The following is an 11,301-nucleotide window of genomic DNA, read 5'->3' on the forward strand; positions in this document are numbered from 1 at the left end:
TGCGGGGAAAATGAAATATGGAATAGAAAAGTCGAGATATTTTTTTGGCTGGTTTCTTGGCAAGTGATATACTGTTTCCATTTGATCAGCTACACGAGGCAAATCAAAAAATTCAGGAACTGGTCAAAGAACAAGATAGTTTTATTGATATATTCTCAGAAGAACGAGAGCGTCGAAATACCGAGGAAGAAAATTTGAGAAAGAAATTGAAGGTTTGTTTTCCTTCCCATTTATGATTCTATTTATTCTTGCAAATTTTGAATGCATATTCTGACGTCTAAATTACCTAATGTTTATTCACCTTTCATACAGGAGGCATCAAATACCATCCAAGAATTGCTCGACAGGGTGAGACTATTGGAGAAAAGGTCTTCAAATGGAAAACTGGACCGTTGAGAAATAGTGATAGGATTCTGCGTGGTCCATTTCTTTTTTAGAGCATCAGTGCTTTCAAAACACGTTAAAAGTGTGCGAACGTACTGAAGGCATGTAATCGCTTTTGATAAAGTTGAGGAGCACCACTTTTCCGAGACAGGTAACTGATGCCTGGTTCTTTCTATGTCTTCTCATGTTCATAGATGACTTGACGTTAGGTTAGTATTCAGGGATGTCAATATTATTCCCTCTTACGTACAGCAATGTCTCAAATGATTTACTAATTTTGTGTAGCTTTACCCAGATTTATCTAATATGGAAAATATCCCTCCTTTCTGCACTTCATTTGCTTGTTATCTTGGAAGATTTTAATGAGAACATCTTAAAAATTTGACACACACACACACACACATTTTTCTTCATTATTATTTTTTTTTTTTAAAAAAAAATATGTTTTGTTTTTTCCACGTTTTTGTTCAATATATAATTTTAGATGTCATTGATCAATAAATTCAAATATGCTCTGAATAATTCAATATGTATGTATATCATTGAAATTTGTGATTTATTTTATGCAATCATTTCAAGTGCAAAACGAAGTAATTTGAAGGGTCAAATTTACACTATTTTGATGGCATCATGGTCACTTGTGGTGGTATCATTGTTCTTCGATTTATACATTCATGTTCACCAGTTCACCCGTGTTGCGGATGCCAAACAACACTACAATAATCAATTGGAAACTCTGGAAACAAGATTCTGCGCAGTAAAAGTTCTTTTTTATGAACAGTTTTATGCTATATCTCCCTTTCAACTTTTAGTTTCATAAATTTAAACAAACGTAACTAATTACTTTTCCGGTTAATAAACAGGAAACATTTTATAATCAATAAACTGATTGTGTTAAAGTGAATAGAAAAAAAAATAAATAAAATTTAAGATGCAATAGTGGTTTTAAAGAATGTTTTAAATAGTGTGCCTTGGTGACGCTTAGACGTCTCGTCACACCCAGGACCATGTGTTAATTTAGTGGTTAAAGCTTCTTTTGACCACTTTAGGCTTGCATAGACGTGCATGGGCTAGCATTATTAATATTTTTTAATTTTTTTTTTTTACTACATAAAGTTTGTAACTTTAAGGTCAATTGAAGTGAAAGGTCTAAATAACTAATATAATTATAAATGGACTTATAAAAATATTCTTAAAATTAGATGTCTTTTGAAAAATCATATGAAAAATATTTTCGAAGTAAAAAGTACATCATAAAATTAAGTGTCACTTTTTTAGTAAAAGAGTGATGTACAAATTAAAAATTGATGTTTCGTGTTCAAAAAAGTGACAAATTCAATGAAAAATTTAAAGTAACAAACAATAAAAAAAAGTAAGGAAAAATGAAAAATTTGATAGAAATTCACAAAAATATAAAATGACGACAACCCAAAAAGTGACGCTGTCTACTCACTTGAGAAAATGGTCAAGTATTAATCAAATCTACCTACTAGATACTAAATGTCATTTTTTAAAGTTTAGTATAACTTTTTTATTAAAAAATGACGTACAATGTCCCTTTTTTAAATATTAAAAAGCAATGTTTGTTACTCAAAAAAGAACAAACAATATAAAAAAAAAGGTGGCAGAAAATAAAAATAAAAAGTGAAGAAAATTCAAAAAAAGTGACAAAAAATTTTTAAAAAGTGAGACACTGGAAAAAAAGTGACAGAAATTAAAAAAAAAAAAAAAAAAAAGTCACACAACATGTCACTTTTCAGTAGGGCTGGGCAAATCTCCCGAACCGAACCGATCGAACCGAACCCGAACCGAACCGATCCGAACCCGACGGTTCTTGTCAAATTAAATACCCGAACGGGTATCTGAATTGAGAACCGACGGGTACGGTTCGGTTCTAGATCAAGAACCGAAGAACCGAATAAGAACCGAATCTTTCTAATTTTTTTTATATTGAGTAAATCAAATTATTTTCATTTTAATTTTTTCTAAACAAATTAACAATTTAATGATTTCTAAATCCAAATTTTTGGCCCAATAATTTGTTTCATTTCTAATTTTTTAATTTTTGACCCAATTACCCATTTTATTGTTTCATTTCTTAGCCAAACAAGATCAAATCCACTAAATAACCCTAAACACCTACAATAAAGTACATAACGTTGTCTCGATTCTCGCACTCACTCTCGCAGCCTATCTAATATTCCAAAACCTATACAATCGTCGGCCGACACTCTGACCTCCGATCGAAGCCGTGACTTTCCCCGACTGAAGCTTTGATCGTAGCGACCATTTGAACAAGGTAGTTTACTAATCTCTGACATTCCAAAACTATTGAATGTATCATTAGTCATATTTATATAACGTTGTTATAAATGTTAAAAAATTTAATTATAGTACAGAACCGAACGGAACCGAACCGATCCGAACCGAATCGAATGGAACCGAACCCGAACGGTTCCATAATTATATTTGGACCCGACGGTTCCATTTACTAGATACCCGAAAAGTTTGATTCGGTTCGGTTCTAAAGAGAACCGAACCGAACCGACCCACGCCCACCCCTACTTTTCAGTCACATTGTCAACTAACAAGAATTTGACAAAAAATACATGGCAAGGAATTTGTCCTTAATCTTTGCATTAGTATTGTGCTTCTCAAGTAACTCAACTTTGATGGTTCTTTTACAAATTGCTCTCAGACCTAACTCGACCATCACTCTTTCTTCTGTTGCTCTTCTTCTTGAAAGAAAGCTTGAACTTTGATTATGCTTTCAGTGTTTTCTTCTTCATAGAACATGTCCTTTCTTCCTTGGCATTCTTAAAATTAGAGTTTCTTTCTCTTCTCTCGTCGGAGCATGATGAACCTTCAAAGCCGGTTCCGTGGAAAACAAATAATTTGTTGACACATAAAAATTTAGCCCAAATCGAACAGTCCAAGGAGTGAAGTCCAATTGGAGGATCCCCAAATCAGATAGCCCAAAGAATGAAGCACAATCAAACAAATCAAGACGAAGGCCCAAATAGAGAGGCCCAAAAACGCGGTTACGCCATCGCCCAAGTTTACAAGTCGCCCAGAATCTGAGTGAATGGAATGCCATACAGTCGCTCAGAGCTGTGACTCTATTCTCGCCCAAACCTTCAAGTCGCCCAAGGTTTTAACAAACATAAAGCGTTGTGGTTATCAAGAAGTGCAGTTATCAAAGCAATTGTTAAAGCAGCCCTATCACGTTCCACGATTCAAGGAATTCAATCAAAAGCGGTTGAACGACGAAGAGTAATGGCAGCAGTTAAAAGAAGGCAGTTTTCATGACAAGTTGGCCATTACGAGGAAAGTGAGCAGTTATATGACGATCAAGTAGTTTTTAGGCGGTTGATCACAAAGAGATTGTCCATGAAGTATAAAAGGGAGAAAAAACATAGAGCAAAGGACCGAATCAAAAACTCTCGAATAGAGAACATGTAATTTTCATTTCCTTAGCTTAGACTTAAACACTTTTCTTTCAGTAACTCGTATGTTTGCGCCCCTTGGAGGCACGTTGTTTTTCATTTCCAATTGTAAAGTCATCGCCAATAAAAGAACACCCCTTTTTGGGACTTTGTCTCAAGAGGTTTGTCCCTTACACAATCGTCTGATCCTTTTTAATTGTTAGCGACTAACCCGCGCGAAACAATTTGGCACGCCCGGTGGGACTGTGGTGTTAGGTGTTGAAAGTACAAAAGGTGAAACAATATGCCTCAGAGATCCGATAAGGAAGCAGCAAGTTAGGGAGGAATCCAGTCTGTGATCGAGCGATATGAGGAACAGCATGCCTCTCCACGAACAGATGGACAGAATCAGAGCAGTAACAGTCGTTACGAACCAATGACGGAGTTGAGTTCTCGAACCATGTGTGCATTACTTGGAGAACTCACGCAAGACATCGTTGAACAGGTAAATCTTCGAAATATTCATAATATGGAAAGATTTACACAAAATGAGAATGTACACTATGACAACATGGCCAAACAATTAAAGACGTTGAACGAAACAATGAATAAGTTAGTAGGCCAAATATGTCAACCGGCTATACCTCTTACAAACCACTTTTAAACTAGGACAATTGTGGGACATAATCCCTCGGTCCTAAATCCGAATCAAGGGGTAGAACCGCTTTCTGGTCCCTCTACTTCAAACCAAGGGGGTACTACAGTGCCAAATCAGAACAATGGTAGTAGTATGCCTAACTTGGGGGGTAATCCAAACATAAGAGATAATGTCCTGAACAATGGACAGAATATTCCACGTGTTAATGAGGGAATAGATGTTCAGGCTAATGGTAATGACCCTAATCATGGTAATTTTGTTGCCAATCAAGGACCAAATATCAGGCCTCATGCAAATCAACCGGTTAACCAACCTGTAGGAATTCCATATGACCCCAACGTCATGTTGAGGAACCAGATTATGGAAATCGTACAGGATCAGATGGCTTTTGGGGTGCGTCCCGTCATTAGGCCGACGTACACAAAACCATATCCTGATTGGGTAGACCAAGCATATCCATGGCCTAGAGGGTACAAAATGCCAGAACTCTCACTGTTTACCGGTTTAGGAGAAGTGTCTACTCTAGAACACATAAGGCGATTCACATTGTAAAGTGGTGATGTAATCGATTACCATAAAATGAGGCTTTTTCCTAGTTCGTTAACAGGAGTAGTTTTCTCCTGGTTCATCAACTTGCCAGCGAACTCTGTTCAAACATGGCAACAATTGGAACAGTTGTTTCACGCTCAGTTTTATAAAACTGAGTCTGAAGTCACTTTGGCTGATTTGGCGAATCTACGTCAAATGCCAAATGAATGGGTAGAAAGTTTTCTCCAAAGGTTCAAGACAGCAAGAAGCAAGTGTTTTGTACCTCTGCCTGAAAAAGAATTTGTTAAAATCGCTCAGGGCTACTTGAGCTTTGATTTAAAAAAGAAATTTCAGGACAAGGAATTTCCTGACCTTTTCCAGTTGAGTGCGAATATGATTAGGTATGAGCGACTGATAAGAGAGGAAGAACAAATGAAAAATTCTAGTAAAGGGACTTATTACAAAGACCCAAATTTTGACGTTCATACCATCGACGATGAATCATACGATCAGGCCGAAATGTGTTTGACCGAATTGGTCAAAGGGGATACATATACTTGTCCCATAATGGCCAAGCCTAGACCATCGGGCAAAGATGAGCCCATAAAAGATGGAAACATAAAGGCTAGAACGTTCTCGTTCGACGTGACCAAAGCTGACCTTATATTTGATAAATTATATAGGGATAAGCAGATAAAGTTGAGCGATAAGCACAAATTGCCAAACCCTGAACAAATTAAGGGTAAAAAATATTGTAAGTGGCATAATGCATGGTCACATTTGACTAACAATTGCTTGGTTTTCTGCCATGTATTGCAGGATGCCATTGAATCAGGAGAATTACGTTCGATGATAAGAAGAAGATGGTAGTGGATGAAAATCCTTTCCCACAGCCACTTGGAGTAAACATGGTGACATCTGGATTCAAAAACAAGTTTCCAAAATTCAAGTTGGTCGTAGATGATGGAGAAGAGGATCCTAGACCACATCCTAGCGTCTTTGAACGAATCAATGGGAAAGAACCAAAAAAGGACGAAGACGTCCTGTGTGCAAAGTGTAAAAGAGAAGTGAATGGAAATATGGAGAAACCAAGGACATGGTAGCATCCTCATCGCCCTACCTTCTTCCCAAACACTCAGCCTGGTAGAGGGCGAGGTACATCATTCTATAGAGGACCGCCTTTTGAGAGGCAGTTCAGGCCAGCAGATAATGGAAGAACATTCAGGCCGCAACTTCGCCGGCCAAATGTATGGCATTCATTCCAGTACAATGCAGGAAGGGCAATACCCTTCGATGAGATGACTAGGACCCAACAAAGGCGTTTCCAACGAAACTACGGACGGATGATGAGGCAGCAACAGGGAATGCCACATCCTAAAGCGCCTAAACTACTCAAGGTAGCCAATCAAAATGTCCTCAAAAATAGTGAAGAGACCGGTACAGATGAATCAATGAAGGAACTGCCAGAAACTTCTTCTGGGAGATCAAGGTTTGAGCGAGACAGAAGGGATGAAGAAGATCCAGATCAGCCCCTTACTATCCAATTCGGTATGTTGCCTCCTGTCGTGGCCAATAATTACCTACTAGCCAATGAATTCAAGAATAAAGAAAAAGAAGAAGAGAGGGAAGACAACGAAGGAGAAGCTTGCATGCTGGTATGTGAAGAAGGCCAGGCTTCTAGAGAGGCCTACAACAATAAAGAGGACGACAGGGATGACAGACATTGAAGAAGAAATCGACCTAGAAGCAGAAAGAAGAAAGAGAGGAGTATCGCGCAATACTCTATTGAAGCAACTACATCGAGAGGGAGTTCACGAAATAGACTTGTTGGGGGAACTATTTGGGCGTCCTTTCGACTTCTACGTACTGTACGGGACACCCAAAAGGAAGAAGAGAGTGCCTCGCTCTGAAAAGTATGGGTCACCTCCAAGAATAATGCCCCCTCCTACAAGTTGGGTAACTGATGAGGAAGCATTAGAAAGAAGTAGGAAGGAAGTTCAGGAGACAGAGGATCAGCGTGATATACTGCACGTCGACTTATCACAGGGGGATAATTCAACAGAAAACAAGCAGGAAGTAGAAATAGAGGCTGCCGAAAATGTTATTTTTAAACGGCTAGCCATAAAATTGACTAAACACTTGAGGCCATTATACGTTAAAACTCTAGTTAACGGCGTCCCAGTGGCAAAAGTGCTTGTCGACAATGGAGCAGCTATAAACACCATTCCATCTAGGATGATGAGGAAGTTCACAAAGACAGCAGCTATAAACACCATTCCATCTAGGATGATGAGGAAGTTCGCAAAGACAGAGGGTGACATGATTCCTACAGAAGTCATCCTCACTAGCTTCAATGGAAGAGCAACTTCAGCTAAGGGAGTTATGCCATTGGACATAACTATAGGGACGACTACTAGGACCACTGTCTTCTTTGTAATAGATGGTCCTACTAGTTACAACGTGCTACTGGGAAGAGATTGGATACACGGAAGTCGCTGTATACTCTCATCACTCCATCAATGCCTGATCTTTTGGAATAACAAAGGTGAAGCAGAGGTGGTACAGGCCGATCATAGGCTTTTTGTCGCAGAAGCAAACTCGGTGGAAAAGTTTATGTACGAAGGAAACTATGGACCTGTCAAGGTAGTTCAAGACAGGGAAGAAACTCAGTCGCGCAAAGCAAAGAACCGTTCTCAATGGACGCACTCACTGAGATGTTCAAACAGATGAGGCCAAATATAGTGGCCCTGGAAGAGCTAGTGATTGGCAAAAGAATAATCAAGGAATCTTGAATGGATTCTAAGTTACGAAAGCAAATGGCCGACATTCAGGCCTTCAAAGCCAGACTGATGGCTTTCAATAAGGAATGCAATGACAAGGCGAAGGAAGAGACTGCCCTAAAAGCGTTGAAGGACAAGTTGACAGTATTCGAGTTAGAGCAAAGCATTGGCCGAGAAGTCAACAAGGTGGACTGTTTGGAAGAGGAAATACTTACAAGGAAACTGGACGACGAAGTGATGCGGATCGCCAAACCTGGATACGCTCAAGCACAAGACCCTCTGATCAAAGTAAATATTGACAATGAAGGAGAAGACCGTCCAACATTCATCAGCCAGATGCTCGATCAAGAGGCTAGTAACAAATTAATCGCTTTGCTAAAAGAGTACAAAGATTGTTTTGCTTGGGAATATGAACAAAAGCCTGGTTTAGATAGAGACTTGGTGGAACATAGGTTACCAACTAAGCCTAACTTTAAACCTCATAGGCAGCCTCCTAGACGTTTTGCTCTCAATGTACTCCCTGAAATCAAGAAAGAGATAGAGCGATTATTGAAAGCAGGTTTTATAAGAACAGCCAGATATGTTGAATGGTTGTCGAATATCGTGCCAGTACTAAAAAAGAATGGTAAACTAAGGGTGTGTATAGACTTTAGGAATTTAAACATAGCTACACCCAAAGATGAGTATCCAATGCCCACGGTGGATTCTTTAGTAGACTCGACTGCCGGACATGTCATGTATTCTTTCATGGATGGGTATTCAGGATACAATCAAATTTATATAGTTGAAGAAGACATACACAAAACTGCCTTTAGATGCCCTGGGTCTCTAGGATGTTTTAAATGGGTGGTTATGCCTTTCGACCTAAAAAATGCAGGGGCAACTTATGAAAGGGCAATGAATTTAATCTTTCATGATATGATAGACAAGTTTGTTAAAGTGTATGTAAATGACATAGTAGTCAAGTCCATTAAAGAAGAGGACCATTTCGAACAGTTAAGATATTCGTTGAGCGAATGAAGTAATATAAGCTAAAGTTGAATCCCTTGAAGTGTGCATTCGACGTTAATGCAGGGAATTTTCTTGGTTTCTTAGTACACAAGAGAGGGATTGAACTTGATAAAAATAAAGCGAAGGCCATTTTAGAGGCCAAACACCTAGCAACAAAAAAGAATTGCAAAGGTTTCTAGGCCAAGTAAACTTTTTAAGACGCTTTATTTCTAACTGTGCAGGGCGAACTAAAGTCTTTTCGTCGCTCTTAAAACTGAAAAATCAGGACGAATTCGTCTGAAAAGAAGAACATCAAAAGGCTTTTGAAAGCTTGAAGACATATCTATCAAGTCCACCAGTGTTGGTGTCACCAATCCAAGGACGGCCAATGAAAGTGTATGTATTGGCTGAAAAAGAATCAATAGTTGGAATGGTCGCACAGGAAGACCAATTTGGTGAAAAAATGGCAATTTACTATTTAAGTAGACGGTTAACAAAATGTGAATGTAATTACTCTGCTATCGAAAAATTATGTCTTGCATTGTATTTCACATGTACAAAATTAAGGGCTTATTTACGGTCCGTAACCGTTTATTTAATTTCTAAAGTAAATTTAGTTAAGTATATGTTCTTGCGCCCTATTTTACACCAAAGGGTAAGCCTTTGGACACTAGCTTTATCAGAATTCGAAATACAATATATACCTCAAAAGACAGTCAAAAATCAGGCTTTGGCTAACTTTCTAGCCGATCATCCATGCCTTGACATGGTTGAAGAAATCGAACTAGAAATCAATTCGTTTGAGTTAAAATCTTGGGTGTTGTATTTCGATGGGTCAAAAACCTCTAAAGGTGCAGGAGTAGGAGTAGCATTGATTATTCCTTTAGGGATTTGCTACAAGTTTGCATTCACCTTAGACAGAATGTGCACCAACAATCAGGTCGAATATGAAGCCTTAATTGTAGGCTTAGAACTAATGATAGATATGGGAGTAAGAAATGTGATCGTTAGAGGCGATTCTCAATTGGTGATACATCAATTGATCGGTGATTTTAAATGCCAAAGTGATTCCATTATAAGTCAATATGAGATCGCCCAAGAATTATTAGAGGAATTCGATCAAGTAGAACTTCAATACGTTAATAGGATATATAACGACGTGGCAAATGAGTTAGCCCAAATGGCCTCAGGGTACTCAAAGGTTTTGAATTGGAAGTCTACTTGTGAGTATGGAATCATATTGCCCGTGACTCAAAGAAGGGCGAAGAAAATTGAACTTCACTGCATACAAGATGGAGATGCAACGGATTGGAGAACGGAGATTAAAGGATTCCTTAAAGAATCTAATGGAGGGATTAGTAGGAAAATGAAGCTGTGTTTGCTGAACTATACACTAATAGATGAAGAGTTGTTTAAGAAACGCTCTGATGGTGTATTACTAAAGTGTGTAAGTTTGCAAGAAGCCTAGACGATCATGGCTGATGTGCACGAAGGGATATGTGGAGCTCATCAAGCTGGCCAAAGAATGAGATGGTTAATTATTAGGAGTGGATATTTTTGGCCAAAGATGGGAGAACTATGCGTTCAGTATGCAAAGAGTTGTTTAGCATGCCAAAAGCATGGTCCAATACAAAGGGCGCCAGCACGAGAGATGGCACCTATTATTAAACCTTGGCCGTTCAAGGGTTGGGCGATAGATCTGATAGGGAAGATTTATTCCCCATCGTCCAAGCAACATACTTTTGTTATAGTTGCAACCGACTATTTCACCAAATGGGTAGAGGCAGTACCTTTGAAAGAGATCACCCAAAAGAATGTTATAGAGTTTATCCGTGATCACATTATTTATAGGTTTTGGAATTCCACAAACGTTAATGGTAGATCACAGAACATCTTTGAATGGGGATCAAGTGAACAAATTTTTAAGTGAGTTTGGGTTAAATTAGTGAACTCCACACCATACTACACTCAATCCAACGGACAAGCGAAATCTTCTAATAAGATTCTAAAAAATATCATCAGAAAGATGATAGATGAAAATGCCAAAAATTGGCATGAGTATCTAAACAAGGCCTTATGGGCTTATAGAACATCACCTCGATCAAGTACCAAAGTTACTCCTTTTCAACTTGTTTATGGACAGGAGGCCGTTTTGCCTATGGAAATCAACGTGCAATTGATTAGAGTGTGCTTGCAACATAAGTTGAATGATGATGAGTATGCCGAATCACTAGTTCAAAATTTATTGGGGTTAGACGAATTAAAGCTGGACGTCTTAGATAGATTGCAAGTTCAAAAACAAATAATGGCTAAGTTCTATAATAAAAAAGTCATAGTCAAGTCGTTCAGTTTGGGTGAATTAGTTTGGAAGACGATACTCCCTTTGGATAGCAAAGATCCAACGTACGGGAAGTGGTCGCCCAATTGGGAAGGACCATACAAAATAAACAATGTGTTGCCCAATGGAGCGTATCACTTGGAAGATTTAGACGGCACCAAGCACGTGAGATTCATTAACGGCAAATATTTGAAAAAA

At 38.4% G+C, this 11,301-nt stretch overlaps 1 protein-coding gene across 1 annotated transcript in view; it reads left to right on the plus strand.

The window, feature by feature from the left end:
- LOC111406477 (protein MICRORCHIDIA 7-like) overlaps nucleotides 1-720 on the plus strand; it is a 12,851-nt gene extending 12,131 nt beyond the window's left edge. Inside the window, exons 18-19 of the mRNA XM_023035895.1 lie at nucleotides 27-212; nucleotides 313-720. Of these exons, the coding sequence (XP_022891663.1) occupies nucleotides 27-212; nucleotides 313-396 (270 nt within the window). The 3' untranslated portion in view covers nucleotides 397-720. The remainder of the gene's footprint in view (nucleotides 1-26; nucleotides 213-312) is intronic.
- The last annotated feature ends 10,581 nt before the right edge of the window (nucleotides 721-11,301 follow it).

This window comes from Olea europaea, chromosome 12 (assembly GCF_002742605.1).
Source record: "Olea europaea var. sylvestris chromosome 12, O_europaea_v1, whole genome shotgun sequence".
NCBI lineage: Eukaryota > Viridiplantae > Streptophyta > Magnoliopsida > Lamiales > Oleaceae > Olea > Olea europaea.